Source organism: Oncorhynchus mykiss, chromosome 13 (assembly GCF_013265735.2).
Source record: "Oncorhynchus mykiss isolate Arlee chromosome 13, USDA_OmykA_1.1, whole genome shotgun sequence".
Taxonomy (NCBI): domain Eukaryota; kingdom Metazoa; phylum Chordata; class Actinopteri; order Salmoniformes; family Salmonidae; genus Oncorhynchus; species Oncorhynchus mykiss.
In genome coordinates this window covers 54,512,701-54,532,799 of record NC_048577.1, presented here as the reverse complement: position 1 = coordinate 54,532,799, position 20,099 = coordinate 54,512,701, and the positions used below count along the sequence as shown (strand labels likewise).

The following is a 20,099-nucleotide window of genomic DNA, read 5'->3' as shown; positions in this document are numbered from 1 at the left end:
AGAGGGGATTAGGGTTACAAACACATTTCCACAATAACGTTTAAGCTGGTTTACCTGAACACAATTCCATCGGCACCTTTTCCAAGATGGTTATTGGTGTAGTATGTGATCTTTCCAATCGATTCCTCATCTGATGCTGTATCAAAATGAAAACGCTGTGTTCAGACAGAACATACCACCCTACTGTACCTTTATTGTCAAGACACAGAACCTTATCTGTTAAATCAAAGGCTTATGAGAATTATACATATGTAGGATTTAAATTTGAGCCAGTTTGCTACCACAGCAAAATAAACAACTGAACATTTTAATTATTATGTAGATTATAATTAATGGACATTTGTTTAGGTGTTAATGCATTTTTTCAGAACGGAAAATCAAATCTGAAATTGTAAAGTGAAAATAACAAACTTCAGAAGCCTTTTCAAACCTCAAATACACTACAGGTTTTAAATGTCCTGCATTGCAGGAAAGTTCTCCTGCAACAGGGTGATGAAATTAAGATCCTACATATACAGTAGGCCTAGCTACAATTACACATTCTATTAGTTTAGCACCTATTGCTGTGTTGAATTTAACATCTGTAAGGAATATTGAAATGCATACATGCTGTTGTAAATTTGGATCCAAACGGGGGGAATACTCTTTGGTCAATTGGATCTTTCGGTGTGGTTCTTGGGTGGTTTTAACAAGCATGTCAAAATGGTTGAAAGCTCACAACGTTCAACTGATTATCTTACAGTCCCAGGCAATATATTGGAGGCAGGAGGTAATGCAGGACCTAAGATTGGATAACATCAATCATACAGTGGAATCCATAATTATTGGATCCCTTGATAAAGATGAGCAGAAATACTATAAACAAAATACAATACTGGGCTATATTGTATGCTCAAATATTTTCATAAAATAATATTATTTTATACTAATACAATTGCTCAGTGAAAGAGAAGTAATTAAAACAAATCAAAAAAAAGATGGGGGTCAAACGTATTGGATCCCCGGTTTTCAAAAAATAAATGACAAATGTATGCAGTTTGCTCAAAACAATAGTATTATTTTTGAGTTGATCCCAAAGCAAATATGCTGTTGTAAATCGGGAACCAAAAGGGGGAATAGCCTCTGATCAATTGGAACTTTAGGTGTGGTGGATGGTTTCAAAATGTCAAATAGTTGATAGCTCACCAACTACAGCAGGTTTTCCTCCAGTCCCAGGCAATATATTGGAGGCAGGAGGTAATGCAGGACCTAAGAATGGATAACATCAATCATACAGTGGAATCCAAAAATGATTGGAGCCCTTGATAAAGATAAGCCAAAAAAAATCTAAAATAAATAATTAAAATACTGAGCAATATTGTATGCAAAAACGTTTTGTTTTAATATCTACTAATACAATTGCTCAGAGACATATATTTTGTTTAACAAGTAGTAAAAAAATGACACATAGCCTTCCCATTGCTTGGAAGGCAGCCACAGTTCGTCCTTTATTTAAAGGGGGAGATCAAGCTGATCCTAATTGTTATAGGCCTGTTTCTATTTTTCCCTGTTTATCAAAAATGTTGGAAAAACTTGTCAATAATCAACTGACTGGCTTTCTTGATGTCTATAGTATTCTCTCGGGTATGTAATCTGGTTTCCGCTCAGGTTATGGATGTGTCACTGAACTTAAAAAGGTCCTCAATGATGCCCCCGTTGCCCTTGATTCTAAGCAATATTGTGCTGCTATTTTTTATTGACTTGGCCAAAGCTTTTGATACAGTAGACCATTCCATTCTTGTGGGTCGGCTAAGGAGTATTGGTGTCTCTGAGGGGTCTTTGGCCTGGTTTGTTAACTACCTCTCTCAAAGAGTGCAGTGTATTAAGTCAGAAAATCTGCTGTCTCAGCCACTGCCTGTCACCAAGGGAAAGGCACCAAAGGCTCAATACTAGGCCCCAAGCTCTTCTCAATATACATCAACAACATAGCTCAGGCAGTAGGAAGCTCTCTCATCCATGTATATGCAGTCTTATACTCAGCTGACCCCTCCCCGGGTTTTGTGGTAAATACTCTACAACAAAGCTTTCTTAGTGTCCAACAAGCTTTCTCTACCCTTAAACTTGTTCTGAACACCTCCAAAACAAAGGTCATGTGGTTTGGTAAGAAGAATGCCCCTCTTCCCACAGGTGTTATCACTACCTCTGAGGGTTTAGAGCTTCAGGTAGTCACCTCATACAAGTACTTGGGAGTATGGCTAGACGGTGCACTGTCCTTCTCTCAGCACATATCAAAGCTGCAAGCTAAAGTTAAATCTAGACTTGGTTTCCTCTCTCGTAATAGCACCTCTTTCACCCCAGCTGCCAAACTATTCAGATGACCATCCTACCCATGCTAAATTACGGAGACATAATTTATAGATCGGCAGGTAAGGGTGCTCTCGAGCGGCTAGATGTTCTTTACCATTCGGCTATGTGATTTGCCACCAATGCTCCTTATAGGACACATCACTGGACTCTATAGTACTCTGTAAACTGGTCCTCTCTGTATACCCATCGCAAGACCCACTGGTTGATGCTTATTTATAAAACCCTCTTAGGCCTCACTCCACCCCTATCTGAGACATCTACTGCAGTCCTCATCCTCCACATACAACACCCGTTCTGCCAGTCACATTCTGTTAATAGTCCCCAAAGCACACACATCCCTGGGTCACTCCACATTTCAGTTCGCTGCAGCTAGCGACTGGAATGCGCTGCAACAAACACTCAAACTGGGCAGTTTTATCTCAATCTCTTCATTCGAGTGCCTCATGGACACTCTTACTGACAGTTGTAGCTGCTTTGTGTGATGTATTGTTATTATTATTCTCTACCTTCTTGCCCTTCGTGCCGTTTTTTTTATTTATTGCTACTTTTACCCATTTTTCTCCCCAATTTCATGATATCCAATTGGTAGTTACAGTCTTGTCTCATCGCTGCAACTCCCATACGGACTCGGGAGAGGCGAAGGTCGAGAGCCGTGCATCCTCCGAAACACAACCCAACCAAGCCGCACTGCTTCTTGACACAATGCCCACTTAACCCGGAAGCCAGTCACACCAATGAGTCGGAGGAAACACTGTGCACCTGGAGACCGTGTCAACGTGCACTGCGCCCGGCCCGTCACAGGAGTCGCTTGTGCGCAATGGGACAAGGACATCCCTGCCGGCCAAACCCTCCCCTAACCTGGACGACGCTGGGCCAATTGTGCATCGCCCCATGGGTCTCCTGATTGAGGTTATCTGTAACATAGTCTGGACTCGAACCCAGAATCTCTAGTGGCACAGCTAGCATTGCGATGCAGTGCCTTGACCACTCGGGAGGCCACCCTGTGCCCAATAACGTTTGTACCATGTTTTGTGCTGCTACCATGTTGTGTTGCTACCATGTTGTTGTTATGTTGTGTTGCTACCATGCTGTGTTGTCATGTGTTACTGTCTTGCTATGTTGTTGTCTTTAGGTCTCTCTTTATGTAGTATTGTGTTGTCTCTTGTTGTGATGTGTGTTTTGTCCTATATTTATATTGTATTATTATTTTATTTTTTATCCCAGGCCCCTGTCCCCGCAGGAGGCCTTTTGGTAGGCTATCATTTAAAATAAGAATTTGTTCTTAACTTACTTTTTCTATAATGTTCTATAACCCCACATTCTATAACCCCACATTCCTCCATACAGAGTCTTCTTTCTAGATTCTTGATATCCTTATTTTGCTGTTATGGACTACCCTCTTCAATTCAAACCACAGGTTTTCAATGGGGTTCAAGTCCAGAGACTGAAATGGCCATTTCAAAATGTGGCTTTTGTAGTCAATTAATAAATTATTTGTGGAGTTGGATTATTGCTTGGGTTAATTGTCTTGCTGGAAGATCAACTTGCAGCCAAGTGTCAGACTCCTGGCAGAGGCAACCAAGTTTTTGTCTAAAATGTCCTGGTCCTTGGTAAAGTTCCTTATGCTGGGGCCCCAGGATCAGCGGAAGCAAAACAGTCCCATAACATCTAAGATCCACCACCATATTTTACTGTAGGTATGAGGTACTTTTCTGCATATGCTTCTGTTTTTCAATGCCAAACCCACCATTGGTGTGTGTGGCCAAAGAGCTCTATTTTCACTTGGATGGGAACTAGTTCTATCGTCAGATAACATGAAAATAGAGCTTAACCACACCAGTGGTTGGTTTGGCGGTAAAATATGGTGGTGGATCTTTGATGTTATGGCCCTAATTTGCTTCCACTGGTCCTGGGGCCCTTAAGGTCAAAGGCATCATGAACTTTACCAAGTACCAGGACATGTTAGACAAACACCTGGCTGCCTCTGCCAGGAGGCTTACACTTCCAGCAAGACAATAACCCCAAGCACCAATCAAAATCAATTGACCACAAAATCAACATTGTGCAATGGCCATCTCAATCTCCTGTGGTTGAAATTGAAGAGGGTAGTCCATAAGAGCAGGCAAATGATATCAAGGATCTGGAAAGATTCTGAATAGAGAAATGGTCTAAGATCTCCCCGAACGTGTTCTCCAATCTCATAAAACATTTTAGATTAAGGCTCAGTGTAACAGTGTAATTATCCTTGCAAGGGGAGGGTTCTGGAGTTATGAAAACAGGGGTGCCAATCATTTTGACCCCTATCTTTTTTATTACTTGTTAAAAAAATATATTTCTCTTAACAATTGTATTAGTATAAAATAATACAATTCCCTCCTTTTTTTACTTACCATATAGCTCAGTATATATTATTTATTTAATAGAGTCTTTTTTGCTCATCTTTATCAAGATTGCTAATAATGATCAATCTGACTGCATATAACAAAATCATGTCATTTAGAACTACCATATCCACAATAGTGGATATAAACCATACATTTTATTATTGTCAATAAAGATAAGCCTAAAGAGGACCTGAGCGAGAAATTATAAAATACAACACCTGGCTGAAAATGTCCTGCAGATCTCCCTGAAGAAGATGCTTCCATGTTAAAACCATCTCCTAGAGCTCCAACAGGGCCATCTAGGGGGAGAGAGAGCGAGAGAGACACAGAGACAGTAGATAACAAATTATAATAGAAAATATGGTAGATTAAGTCGATTCAAAGCAAGTTACTGTAAATACAACTCTTAAAAAAATGTACTTTGTGTCAGGACCCAGTTACGAACCCGGGTCTTCGGAGTGAGAAACAGTCACTTAACCTACTGAGCCACGAATAGTCGGCAGAACCCAGAAGATGAGGCAGACACAGCAGTACTTGAGACGGTGTATTTAATGAAGTAAAAAGAGAAGTCCTTCAGGAAAACATGTAACTTCACAACCTCAAAAGGAATTCCACAAGAACAAAGGTAATCCTCCAAGACAAAAAGGTAAATCCACAAGGTGGTAGGAATAGCATAAAAAGCCTCAAAAGATACTCAAAAATAAATCAACAAGAACAAAAACAGAATTCCACAAGAGAGTCCACCGGGATCAACAAGAGTTCACAGAATACTAGGGCTGGGTGCTAACATACAAACACAGAGCAAAGAACTGAGGAAAACTAAGGGTTTAAATACAATCAGGGGAAACGAGGCACAGGTGCAAATAATAATGGGGATCAAGGGAAAACAAAAGGTCAAAAAGCACAATGGGGGCATCTAGTGACCAAAAACCGGAACAACCCTGGCCAAATCCTGACACTTTGAGATAATCTTTCTAATTCTACAGGATAAATAATGATATTTCATAAATTCCTTAAAAAGAGGTGGCAGGTTGCCTAGTGGTTAAGAGTGGTAGGCCAGTAATTAAAAGGTTGCTTGTTTAAATCCCCAAGCTGACTATGTGAAAAATGTGTCAATGTACCCTTGAGCAAAGCAACTTAACCCTAGTTGCTCTGGATAAGAGTGTCTGCTAAAAAGTTAGATAGTAAGCAAAGACTGTATTTCTCAACACACTTACATTTGTTTTTTAATGTTTCAGCTAGTTGGTTCTGGTTCATCTTCCTCAGGATCTCCAGTGTAATCTTCACAGCGTCCTCAGGTTGGTAGGTCCCCACTATCTTACTGATAGTATCAACTCTGTCAGTGTTCTCCAGCTGGCTCACTGGGATGAGTTGAGGGAAACCTTCCACGCCTTGACGAAGATACCATTTAAATTTGTCCATCTCTGCTTTACCCAAATCATCCAGAGTGGCCAGCAGCAGCTCAGGAACGGCAGCCATTGCTGGTCACTGAGAATAAAACATGGAGGCTGTTAGCCCTCGGCTAAGTGCAGTGTGAACACAGCTTTGTAGCTCATTGAGGATAAGACATGGAGGCTGTTAGCCCTCGGCTAAGTGCAGTGTGAACACAGCTTTGTAGATCATGGGGATAAGATATGGAGGCTGTTAGCCCTCGGCTAAGTGCAGTGTGAACACAGCTTTGTAGATCATTGAGGATAAGACATGGGGGCTGTTAGCCCTCGGCTACGTGCAGTGTGAACACAGCTTTGTAGATCATTGAGGATAAGACATGGAGGCTGTTAGCCCTCGGCAAAGTGCAGTGTGAACACAGCTTTGTAGATCATTGAGGATAAGACATGGAGGCTGTTAGCCCTCGGCTAAGTGCAGTGTGAACACAGCTTTGTAGATCATTGAGGATAAGACATGGAGGCTGTTAGCCCTCGGCTAGGTGCAGTGTGAAGACAGCTTTGTAGATCATTGAGGATAAGACATGGAGGCTGTTAGCCCTCGGCTAAGTGCAGTGTGAACACAGCTTTGTAGATCATTGAGGATAAGACATGGAGGCTGTTAGCCCTCGGCTAAGTGCAGTGGGAACACAGCTTTGTAGATCATTGAGGATAAGACATGGAGGCTGTTAGCCCTCGGCTAAGTGCAGTGTGAACACAGCTTTGTAGATCATTGAGGATAAGACATGGAGGCTGTTAGCCCACGGCTACATGCAGTGTGAACACAGCTTTGTAGATCATTGAGGATAAGACATGGAGGCTGTTAGCCCTCGGCTAAGTGCAGTGTGAACACAGCTTTGTAGATCATTGAGGATAAGCCATGGAGGCTGTTAGCCCACGGCTACATGCAGTGTGAACACAGCTTTGTAGATCTTTGAGGATAAGACATGGAGGCTGTTAGCCCTCGGCTAAGTGCAGTGTGAACACAGCTTTGTAGATCATTGAGGATAAGACATGGAGGCTGTTAGCCCACGGCTACATGCAGTGTGAACACAGCTTTGTAGATCATTGAGGATAAGACATGGAGGCTGTTAGCCCACGGCTACATGCAGTGTGAACACAGCTGTGTAGATCATTGAAGATAAGACATGGAGGCTGTTAGCCCACGGCTACATGCAGTGTGAACACAACTTTGTAGATAATTGAGGATAAGACATGGAGGCTGATAGCCCTCGGCTAAGTGCAGTGTGAACACAGCTTTGTAGATCATTGAGGATAAGACATGGAGGCTGTTAGCCCACGGCTACATGCAGTGTGAACACAGCTTTGTAGATCATTGAGGATAAGACATGGAGGCTGTTAGCCCTCGGCTAAGTGCAGTGTGAACACAGCTTTGTAGATCATTGAGGATAAGCCATGGAGGCTGTTAGCCCACGGCTACATGCAGTGTGAACACAGCTTTGTAGATCTTTGAGGATAAGACATGGAGGCTGTTAGCCCTCGGCTAAGTGCAGTGTGAACACAGCTTTGTAGATCATTGAGGATAAGACATGGAGGCTGTTAGCCCACGGCTACATGCAGTGTGAACACAGCTTTGTAGATCATTGAGGATAAGACATGGAGGCTGTTAGCCCACGGCTACATGCAGTGTGAACACAGCTGTGTAGATCATTGAAGATAAGACATGGAGGCTGTTAGCCCACGGCTACATGCAGTGTGAACACAACTTTGTAGATAATTGAGGATAAGACATGGAGGCTGATAGCCCTCGGCTAAGTGCAGTGTGAACACAGCTTTGTAGATCATTGAGGATAAGACATGGAGGCTGTTAGCCCACGGCTACATGCAGTGTGAACACAGCTTTGTAGATCTTTGAGGATAAGACATGGAGGCTGTTAGCCCTCGGCTAAGTGCAGTGTGAACACAGCTTTGTAGATCATTGAGGATAAGCCATGGAGGCTGTTAGCCCACGGCTACATGCAGTGTGAACACAGCTTTGTAGATCTTTGAGGATAAGACATGGAGGCTGTTAGCCCTCGGCTAAGTGCAGTGTGAACACAGCTTTGTAGATCATTGAGGATAAGACATGGAGGCTGTTAGCCCACGGCTACATGCAGTGTGAACACAGCTTTGTAGATCATTGAGGATAAGACATGGAGGCTGTTAGCCCACGGCTACATGCAGTGTGAACACAGCTGTGTAGATCATTGAAGATAAGACATGGAGGCTGTTAGCCCACGGCTACATGCAGTGTGAACACAGCTTTGTAGATAATTGAGTATAAGACATGGAGGCTGATAGCCCTCGGCTAAGTGCAGTGTGAACACAGCTTTGTAGATCATTGAGGATAAGACATGGAGGCTGTTAGCCCACGGCTACATGCAGTGTGAACACAGCTTTGTAGATCATTGAGGATAAGACATGGAGGCTGTTAGCCCTCGGCTAAGAGCAGTTTGAACACAGCTTTGTAGATCATTGAGGATAAGACATGGAGGTTGTTAGCCCACGGCTACATGCAGTGTGAACACAGATTTGTAGATCATTGAGGATAAGACATGGAGGCTGTTAGCCCTCGGCTAAGTGCAGTGTGAACACAGCTTTGTAGATAATTGAGGATAAGACATGGATGCTGTTAGCCCTCGGCTAAGTGCAGTGTGAACACAGCTTTGTAGATCATTGAGGATAAGACATGGAGGCTGTTAGCCCTCGGCTAGGTGCAGTGTGAAGACAGCTTTGTAGATCATTGAGGATAAGACATGGAGGCTGTTAGCCCTCGGCTAAGTGCAGTGTGAACACAGCTTTGTAGATCATTGAGGATAAGACATGGAGGCTGTTAGCCCACGGCTACATGCAGTGTGAACACAGCTTTGTAGATCATTGAGGATAAGACATGGAGGCTGTTAGCCCACGGCTACATGCAGTGTGAACACAGCTGTGTAGATCATTGAAGATAAGACATGGAGGCTGTTAGCCCACGGCTACATGCAGTGTGAACACAACTTTGTAGATAATTGAGGATAAGACATGGAGGCTGATAGCCCTCGGCTAAGTGCAGTGTGAACACAGCTTTGTAGATCATTGAGGATAAGACATGGAGGCTGTTAGCCCACGGCTACATGCAGTGTGAACACAGCTTTGTAGATCTTTGAGGATAAGACATGGAGGCTGTTAGCCCTCGGCTAAGTGCAGTGTGAACACAGCTTTGTAGATCATTGAGGATAAGACATGGATGCTGTTAGCCCTCGGCTAAGTGCAGTGTGAACACAGCTTTGTAGATCATTGAGGATAAGACATGGAGGCTGTTAGCCCTCGGCTAAGTGCAGTGTGAACACAGCTTTGTAGATCATTGAGGATAAGACATGGAGGCTGTTAGCCCACGGCTAAGTGCAGTGTGAACACAGCTTTGTAGATCATTGAGGATAAGACATGGAGGCTGTTAGCCCACGGCTACATGCAGTGTGAATACAGCTTTGTAGATCATTGAGGATAAAACATGGAGGCTGTTAGCTCACGGCTACATGCAGTGTGAACACAGCTTTGTAGATCATTGAGGATAAGACATGGAGGCTGTTAGCCCATGGCTACATGCAGTGTGAACACAGCTGTGTAGATCATTGAAGATAAGACATGGAGGCTGTTAGCCCTCGGCTAAGTGCAGTGTGAACACAGCTTTGTAGATCATTGAGGATAAGACATGGAGGCTGTTAGCCCACGGCTACATGCAGTGTGAACACAGCTTTGTAGATCATTGAGGATAAGACATGGAGGCTGTTAGCCCTCGGCTAAGTGCAGTGTGAACACAGCTTTGTAGATCATTGAGGATAGGACATGGAGGCTGTTAGCCCACGGCTGCATGCAGTGTGAACACAGCTTTGTAGATCATTGAGGATAAGACATGGAGGCTGTTAGCCCTCGGCTAAGTGCAGTGTGAACACAGCTTTGTAGATCATTGAGGATAAGACATGGATGCTGTTAGCCCTCGGCTAAGTGCAGTGTGAACACAGCTTTGTAGATCATTGAGGATAAGACATGGATGCTGTTAGCCCTCGGCTAAGTGCAGTGTGAACACAGCTTTGTAGATCATTGATGATAAGACATGAGGCTGTTAGCCCACGGCTACATGCAGTGTGAACACAGCTTTGTAGATCATTGAGGATAAGACATGGAGGCTGTTAGCCCACGGCTACATGCAGTGTGAACACAGCTTTGTAGATCTTTGAGGATAAGACATGGAGGCTGTTAGCCCTCGGCTAAGTGCAGTGTGAACACAGCTTTGTAGATCATTGAGGATAAGACATGGAGGCTGTTAGCCCACGGCTACATGCAGTGTGAACACAGCTTTGTAGATCTTTGAGGATAAGACATGGAGGCTGTTAGCCCTCGGCTAAGTGCAGTGTGAACACAGCTTTGTAGATCATTGAGGATAAGACATGGAGGCTGTTAGCCCACGGCTACATGCAGTGTGAACACAGCTTTGTAGATCATTGAGGATAAGACATGGAGGCTGTTAGCCCTCGGCTAAATGCAGTGTGAACACAGCTTTGTATATCATTGAGGATAAGACATGGAGGCTGTTAGCCCACGGCTACGTGCAGTGTGACCACAGCTTTGTAGATCTATGAGGATAAGACATGGAGGCTTTTAGCCCTCGGCTAAGTGCAGTGTGACCACAGCTTTGTAGATAATTGAGGATAAGACATGGAGGCTGTTAGCCCACGGCTACATGCAGTGTGAACACAGCTTTGTAGATCATTGAGGATAAGACATGGAGGCTGTTAGCCCTCGGCTAGGTGCAGTGTGAACACAGCTTGGTAGATCATTGAGGATAAGACATGGAGGCTGTTAGCCCACGGCTACGTGCAGTGTGACCACAGCTTTGTAGATCATTGAGGATAAGACATGGAGGCTGTTAGCCCTCGGCTAAGTGCAGTGTGAACACAGCTTTGTAGATCATTGAGGATAAGACATGGAGGCTGTTAGCCCTCGGCTAAGTGCAGTGTGAACACAGCTTTGTAGATCATTGAGGATAGGACATGGAGGCTGTTAGCCCACGGCTGCATGCAGTGTGAACACAGCTTTGTAGATCATTGAGGATAAGACATGGAGGCTGTTAGCCCTCGGCTAAGTGCAGTGTGAACACAGCTTTGTAGATCATTGAGGATAAGACATGGATGCTGTTAGCCCTCGGCTAAGTGCAGTGTGAACACAGCTTTGTAGATCATTGAGGATAAGACATGGATGCTGTTAGCCCTCGGCTAAGTGCAGTGTGAACACAGCTTTGTAGATCATTGATGATAAGACATGAGGCTGTTAGCCCACGGCTACATGCAGTGTGAACACAGCTTTGTAGATCATTGAGGATAAGACATGGAGGCTGTTAGCCCACGGCTACATGCAGTGTGAACACAGCTTTGTAGATCTTTGAGGATAAGACATGGAGGCTGTTAGCCCTCGGCTAAGTGCAGTGTGAACACAGCTTTGTAGATCATTGAGGATAAGACATGGAGGCTGTTAGCCCACGGCTACATGCAGTGTGAACACAGCTTTGTAGATCTTTGAGGATAAGACATGGAGGCTGTTAGCCCTCGGCTAAGTGCAGTGTGAACACAGCTTTGTAGATCATTGAGGATAAGACATGGAGGCTGTTAGCCCACGGCTACATGCAGTGTGAACACAGCTTTGTAGATCATTGAGGATAAGACATGGAGGCTGTTAGCCCTCGGCTAAGTGCAGTGTGAACACAGCTTTGTATATCATTGAGGATAAGACATGGAGGCTGTTAGCCCACGGCTACGTGCAGTGTGACCACAGCTTTGTAGATCTATGAGGATAAGACATGGAGGCTTTTAGCCCTCGGCTAAGTGCAGTGTGACCACAGCTTTGTAGATAATTGAGGATAAGACATGGAGGCTGTTAGCCCAGGGCTACATGCAGTGTGAACACAGCTTTGTAGATCATTGAGGATAAGACATGGATGCTGTTAGCCCTCGGCTAGGTGCAGTGTGAACACAGCTTGGTAGATCATTGAGGATAAGACATGGAGGCTGTTAGCCCTCGGCTAAGTGCAGTGTGAACACAGCTTTGTAGATCATTGAGGATAAGACATGGAGGCTGTTAGCCCTCGGCTAAGTGCAGTGTGAACACAGCTTTGTAGATCATTGAGGATAAGACATGGAGAAAGTTATCTGTAATATACTTTAGATACACCGCAGCAAACATGCCCACCAACTTGTTACTATCATATATATTTTTTACAAGAAAAACTGTTACGTTTCTCATATGTCACATGCACTTATTTAAGTATTTTTTGGGCAGTGAACAAGATCAAATTGTTTTCGGACATCACACAGCAGAACAGACTGTGGTAGACCTGGGCTTGCTATGTGTGCTTTTGGAAGCTTTGCTAGGAAGCACGGACTTGATGTTTCACTTTCACTCTTGCCAGAGCTGTATTTATATTTACTGTACATTGACTATAATAGTTTGTTGTACTCCCTATAAAGACAATGTACTTATTTATTTCAATCCCCAGAAAACAATGTTCACACTGAAAATAATACAATGCATTAAACTTCACAAGCACAACTGATAAGGAAGTCTACAATACACTAACCAAAATGTACTTAGTGCCTCCTTCTTTTATCCTCTCACTAAACTACTTTCATACATTTTTACATTTTGTCTCCAGATATCTATTTTTGGGTCATGTTATTAGCTCCCTTGAGGTTTCCTGCTCAAAACTACTCATTTCCTGACTACACCCATGAAACATCAAGTTGAATCCTGTCCTAAGAGTAGTTTTCTCACCATTTCATATTGTTATTTCATTACACACAACATATCATTCTTGACCTTAACCCTTCTAAAAGTTTCAATCTTTTCAAAATCACAATATATACTGTATTTATACAAACTAAAGCCATACTACTTACGGGATCGGATAGTCTTCTGCTCTTGCTGATGTTGAGTCAGCTTATACCCAAGTGGGATGGGTTAGAGGCGTGTCTGATAAGTTCAGGTCTACCAGTACCATGCAGGGCGTGATTTACTGTAGTAGGGAATGTAGAGAAGTCATAAGCCCTTAATCTAAACAAGGAAGGTAGAAACACAGTATGAGAGAAAACAGATGTACACTATAGATGTACAGTACACTGTAGAGTAGCTACTGTACATTAAACAGCTGGCCCCTAATTAAATGGAGAGAAAAAAACTAACCAGAATAATTCAACAACAAAAGTTTAAATGGACAATGTAAAAAGTTTGTCATTTATTATACAGTTGAGTTCCTTTATTTCAGTCAGTAGACCTACACTGTTTTGTTGAGTGAATAACATGAGTCCAAACCTGCATTCCTGCAGGACCAGAAGATTGATGATTTTTATTTATCACACAAAAGCGATATACTGTCTGTTCTTTATGTTCACTTCCTGTTTTCTGTAAAAAGCATGAGCTGACGCACACCCAATTTATGTAGCGGTGCTGACCAGCGGAGAGTAAACTGTATAAAAATACAGAAAGAAAGTCACACACTCAATGATGTATTCATGCAACTTTCTGTCATTATTTTTCTACACTTCCTCTTTCCTCTCTCTCTTCTCACGACAATGTTTACTTTTTGTCTACAGATTTCTGTGTTTGAGTTATGTTTACGGCCTCATGAGGGTCTCCTACTTGAAGCAACTAACTTCCTAACTACACCCATGAAACATCCAGTTTAATCCTGTCCTATAAGAGTGGTATTCTATCCCATTTCACATATAACCATATCCTTGACCCTTTTAAAAGTCTGATAAACCTTGTCAAAATCACAATGTATACAGTATTAATAGAATAATGGGATACTACTTACAGTACCAGATAACTTATTCTGCTCCCGCTGATGTTGATAGCTTGTGAGACGTACACCGAATGAGGATATACTTCCTCTGAAAGTGGGATGGGTTAGAGGTGTGGCTGAGAAGTTCAGGTCTACCAGTACCACTAACAACGCAGGGTGTGATTTACTGTTGTCGGGAATGTAGAATGTAGATAAGAAAGGTAGAAACAGTATGAGAGAGAAAACAGATGTATACTACAGATATACAGTGTGCTGTAGAGTAGCTACTGTACATAAAACAGCAGACCATAAGGCCATATTCAATGAAAATCAATAACCAGAATAAGTCAACAAGTTTCTATAGACATTGAGAAAAGCATGTTTGAAATGATGATACAATTTAGTTTCTTTATTTCACTCAATAGGCCTGATGTTTGTATTGTTGCGTGAATAACATGAGTCCAAACCTGTATTCCTGCAGGACCGGGAGATTGATGATGATTTTGACACAAAACCGATATCTGGGTTTCATGAAGAGGCCAACTGTCTCTAGTCTACTATTCTGCTGATGAATACTCATTTCAGCAACCCCTTCATGAAAGGATAACTACCGGTTCAGATAGTATTAGAGTACTCACTCCAGTGCTGCCATGGATCACTGCCTGTCCTGAATCGACATCTGCTGGCCTTAGGAGGATGATACTGTACTGCCAAGAGACGAGTCTTGCTTTGCTGTCATGGCCTTAAGGTCAGAGATGGAAGAGGAAGCAAGACATCTCACTGTCTCCTTTTTTTCTGGTTCATATACAGTCAATGAACTAAGCAGACCAGACCAGGCTGCTAATGCATTTTTGTCTGTGGGAGAGCCACCCCTTTGCTGAGGTTTCTAGGGCCTCAGGAGAGTGTAATGATCCTGTTTTGCGTAGAGCTGGCATCATTCCCCATTCTACACTGAACAAAAATATATAAACGCAACATGCAACAATTTCAAAGATTTTACTGAGTTAAAGTTCATACAAGGAAATAAATTAATTTGGCCCTAATCTATGGACTTCACATTCTACTGGGCAGAGGCGCAGCCACTTGGGAACAAGTCACAGTCAGTCTTAGTTTTTCCCACAAAAGGGCTTTATCACAGAGAAATATTCCTCAGTTTCATCACCTATCTGGGTGGCTGGTCTCAGACGATCCCGCAGGTGAAGAAGCCGGATGTGGAGGTCCTGGGCTGGTGTGGTTCCACATGGTCTGCGGTTGTGAGGCCTGTTGGACAAATTCTCTCAAACAACGTTGGAGGTGGCTTATGGTAGAAATTGTTACGTTAAATTCTCTGTCAACAGCTCTGGTGGACATTCCTGCAGTCAGCACGCTCCCTCAAAACTTGAGACATCTGTGGCATTGTGTTGTGTGACAAAACGACACATTTTAGAGTGGCCTTTTATTGCCCCCTGTGTAATGATCATGCTCTTTAATCAGCTTCTTGATATGCCACACCAGTCAGGTAGATGGATTATATTTGCAAAGGAGAAATGCTCACTAACAGTGATGTAAACACATTCGAGCACAGAATTTGAGAGGAATAAGAATTTAGTGCGTATGGGAAATTCCTGGGATCTTTTATTTCAGCTCATAAAATATTGGACCAACACCTTACATGTTGCATTTATATTTTTGTTCAGTATACATCATTTGTCATGTACTGTCATGTTGTGTCTTTCTGTCCTTTCCTTTCACCCTGTCTCCCTCTGCTGGTCGTATTAGGTTACCTTTTCTCCCCCGCTTTCCCCCAGCTGTTCCTTGTCTCCTCTGACTACCCATTCACCCCGTTTCCCACCTGTTCCCTTTTTCCCTCTGATTAGGTCCCTATATCTCTCTCTGTTTCTGTTCCTGTCCTTGTCGGATTCTTGTTTGTTGTGTTTCATGCCTGAACCAGACTATCGTCATGTTTGCTGTAACCTTGTCCTGTCCTGTCGGAATCTGCCGGTCTATCTGAGCCTACCTATGTTTGGTTATTAAAGAAGCTCTGTTTAAGTTAATTCGCTTTTGGGTCCTCATTCACTCACCGTAACAGAAGAATCCGACCAAGAATGGACCCAGCGACTTCGGATCCTCTCCACTCAGCCGTCGGGATCCAGGGAGCGATGCTAGGCAGACACGAGCAGGAATTGTCTGCTGCTCGACATGCCGTTGAGACCCTGGCCACCCAAGTCTCCAACCTCACAGAACAGGTTCACCATCTCCGCCTCGATCCACCGGCCACTTCCAGGGCTTTCGAATCTCCGGAGCCCAGAATCAATAACCCGCCGTGTTACTCTGGGGAGCCCACTGAATGCCGCTCGTTCCTCACCCAGTGTGATATTGTGTTTTCTCTCCAGCCCAACACTTACGCCAGGAGCACTGCTCGTGTCGCCTACGTCATATCTCTCCTTACTGGACGGGCTCGTGAGTGGGGCACGGCAATCTGGGAGGCAAGGGCTGAGTGTACTAACCAGTATCAGGACTTTAAGGAGGAGATGATACGGGTTTTTGATCGATCTGTTTTTGGGGAGGAGGCTTCCAGGGCCCTGTCTTCCCTATGTCAAGGCAATCGATCCATAACAGACTACTCTATTGAGTTTCGCACTCTTGCTGTCTCCAGTGGCTGGAACGAGCCGGCCTTGCTCGCTCGTCTTCTGGAGGGTCTCCGCGCAGAGGTAAAGGATGAGATTCTCTCCCGGGAGGTTCCTTCCAGCGTGGATTCCTTGATTGAACTCGCTATTCGCATTGAGCGACGGGTTGATCTTCGTCACCGAGCTCGTGGAAAGGAGCTCGCGCTCTCCGTCGCCCCCCTCTCCGCATCACTACCATCTTCCTCTGCCGGCTCGGGAGCTGAGCCTATGCAGCTGGGAGGTATCCGCATCTCGACTAAGGAGAGGGAACGGAGAATCACCAACCGCCTCTGTCTCTATTGCGGTTCTGCTGGTCATTTTGTCACTTCATGTCCAGTAAAAGCCAGAGCTCATCAGTAAGCGGAGGGCTACTGGTGAGCGCTACTACTCCTGTCTCTCCTTCAAGATCCTGCACTACCTTGTCGGTCCATCTACGCTGGACCGGTTCGTCAGCTTCCTGCAGTGCCTTAATAGACTCTGGGGCGGAGGGCTGTTTTATGGACGAGACCTGGGCTCGGGAACATGACATTCCTCTCAGACAGTTAAGGGAGTCCACGGCCTTGTTCGCCCTGGATGGTAGTCCTCTCCCCAGGATTCAGCGTGAGACGCTACCTTTAACCCTCACTGTTTCTGGTAATCATAGCGAAACCATTTCTTTTTTAATTTTTCGTTCACCTTTTACACCTGTTGTTTTGGGCCATCCCTGGCTAGTTTGTCATAATCCTTCCATTAATTGGTCTAGTAATTCTATCCTTTCCTGGAACGTCTCTTGTCATGTGAAATGTTTAATGTCTGCTATCCCTCCTGTTTCCTCTGTCTCTTCTTCACAGGAGGAGCCTGGTGATTTGACAGGGGTGCCGGAGGAATATCACGATCTGCGCACGGTGTTCAGTCGGTCCAGGGCCACCTCTCTTCCTCCACACCGGTCGTATGATTGTAGTATTGATCTCCTTCCGGGAACCACTCCCCCCCGGGGTAGACTATACTCTCTGTCGGCTCCCGAACGTAAGGCTCTCGAGGATTATTTGTCTGTAGCTCTTGACGCCGGTACCATAGTCCCCTCCTCCTCTCCCGCCGGAGCGGGGTTTTTTTTTGTCAAGAAGAAGGACGGGTCTCTGCGCCCCTGCATAGATTATCGAGGGCTGAATGACATAACAGTGAAGAATCGTTATCCGCTTCCTCTTATGTCTTCAGCCTTCGAGATCCTGCAGGGAGCCAGGTTTTTCACTAAGTTGGACCTTCGTAACGCTTACCATCTCGTGCGCATCAGGGAGGGGGACGAGTGGAAGACGGCGTTTAACACTCCGTTAGGGCACTTTGAATACCGGGTTCTTCCTTTCGGCCTCGCTAACGCTCCAGCTGTCTTTCAGGCATTAGTCAATGATGTCCTGAGAGACATGCTGAACATCTTTGTTTTCGTTTACCTTGACGATATCCTGATTTTTTCACCGTCACTCCAGATTCATGTTCAGCACGTTCGACGTGTCCTCCAGCGCCTTTTAGAGAATTGTCTTTTTGTGAAGGCTGAGAAGTGCACTTTTCATGCCTCCTCCGTCACATTTCTCGGTTCTGTTATTTCCGCTGAAGGCATTAAGATGGATCCCGCTAAGGTCCAAGCTGTCATTGATTGGCCCGCCCCTAAGTCACGCATCGAGCTGCAGCGCTTTCTCGGCTTCGCGAACTTCTATCGTCGTTTCATCCGTAATTTCGGTCAGGTGGCAGCTCCTCTCACAGCCCTTACTTCTGTCAAGACGTGCTTTAAGTGGTCCGTTTCCGCCCAGGGAGCTTTTGATCTCCTCAAGAATCGTTTTACATCCGCTCCTATCCTTGTTACACCTGACGTCTCTAGACAGTTCGTTGTCGAGGTTGACGCGTCAGAGGTGGACGTGGGAGCCATTCTTTCTCAGCGCTCCCTCTCTGACGACAAGGTCCACCCATGCGCGTATTTTTCTCATCGCCTGTCGCCGTCGGAACGTAACTATGATGTGGGAAACCGCGAACTGCTCGCCATCCGGTTAGCCCTAGGCGAATGGCGACAGTGGTTGGAGGGGGCGACCGTTCCTTTTGTCGTTTGGACTGACCATAGGAACCTTGAGTACATCCGTTCTGCCAAACGACTTAATGCGCGTCAGGCGCGTTGGGCGCTGTTTTTCGCTCGTTTCGAGTTCGTGATTTCTTATCGTCCGGGCTCTAAGAACACCAAGCCTGATGCTTTATCTCGTCTCTTCAGTTCTTCAGTAGCCTCCACTGACCCCGAGGGGATTCTCCCTGAGGGGCGTGTTGTCGGGTTGACTGTCTGGGGAATTGAGAGGCAGGTAAAGCAAGCGCTCACTCACACTCCGTCGCCGCGCGCTTGTCCTAGGAACCTTCTTTTCGTTCCCGTTCCTACTCGTCTGGCCGTTCTTCAGTGGGCTCACTCTGCCAAGTTAGCCGGCCACCCTGGCGTTCGGGGTACGCTTGCTTCCATTCGCCAGCGTTTTTGGTGGCCCACCCGGGAGCATGACACGCGTCGTTTCGTGGCTGCTTGTTCGGTCTGCGCGCAGACTAAGTCCGGTAACTCTCCTCCTGCCGGCCGTCTCAGGCCGCTTCCCATTCCCTCTCGACCGTGGTCTCACATCGCCTTAGATTTTGTCACCGGACTGCCTTCGTCAGCGGGGAAGACTGTTATTCTTACGGTTGTCGATAGGTTCTCTAAGGCGGCTCATTTCATTCCCCTTGCTAAGCTTCCTTCTGCTAAAGAGACGGCACAAATCATCATCGAGAATGTTTTCAGAATTCATGGCCTTCCGTCAGACGTCGTTTCGGACAGAGGTCCGCAATTCACGTCTCAATTTTGGAGGGAGTTTTGCCGTTTGATTGGGGCTTCCGTCAGTCTCTCTTCCGGCTTTCACCCCCAGTCTAACGGTCAAGCAGAACGGGCCAATCAGACTATTGGTCGCATCTTACGCAGTCTTTCTTTTCGCAACCCTGCGTCTTGGTCAGAACAGCTCCCCTGGGCAGAATACGCCCACAACTCGCTTCCTTCGTCTGCGACCGGGCTATCTCCTTTTCAGAGTAGCCTCGGGTACCAGCCTCCGCTGTTCTCATCTCAGTTCGCCGAGTCCAGCGTCCCCTCCGCTCAGGCTTTTGTCCAACGTTGCGAGCGCACCTGGAAGAGGGTCAGGTCTGCACTTTGCCGTTATAGGACGCAGACTGTGAGGGCTGCTAATAAGCGTAGAACTAAGAGTCCTAGATATTGTCGCGGTCAGAGAGTTTGGCTCTCCACTCAGAACCTTCCCCTTAAGACGGCTTCTCGCAAGTTGACCCCGCGGTTCATTGGTCCGTTCCGTATTTCTCGGGTCATTAATCCTGTCGCAGTTCGACTTCTTCTTCCGCGATACCTTCGTCGCGTCCACCCGGTCTTCCATGTCTCCTGTATCAAGCCCGTTCTTCGCGCCCCCGCTCGTCTCCCCCCCCCCCCCCCCCATCCTTGTCGAGGGCGCAC

General features: G+C 45.3%; 1 protein-coding gene across 1 annotated transcript in view; it reads right to left on the bottom strand.

Moving 5' to 3' along the window:
• The window catches only part of samd9l (sterile alpha motif domain containing 9 like), an 86,714-nt gene that overhangs the window by 11,469 nt on the left and 55,146 nt on the right, over nt 1-20,099 (bottom strand). Inside the window, exons 3-7 of the mRNA XM_036941528.1 lie at nt 13,087-13,202; nt 5,948-6,218; nt 4,949-5,029; nt 1,186-1,248; nt 55-136 (exon numbers count right to left, since the gene is read on the bottom strand). Of these exons, the coding sequence (XP_036797423.1) occupies nt 55-136; nt 1,186-1,248; nt 4,949-5,029; nt 5,948-6,209 (488 nt within the window). The 5' untranslated portion in view covers nt 6,210-6,218; nt 13,087-13,202. The remainder of the gene's footprint in view (nt 1-54; nt 137-1,185; nt 1,249-4,948; nt 5,030-5,947; nt 6,219-13,086; nt 13,203-20,099) is intronic.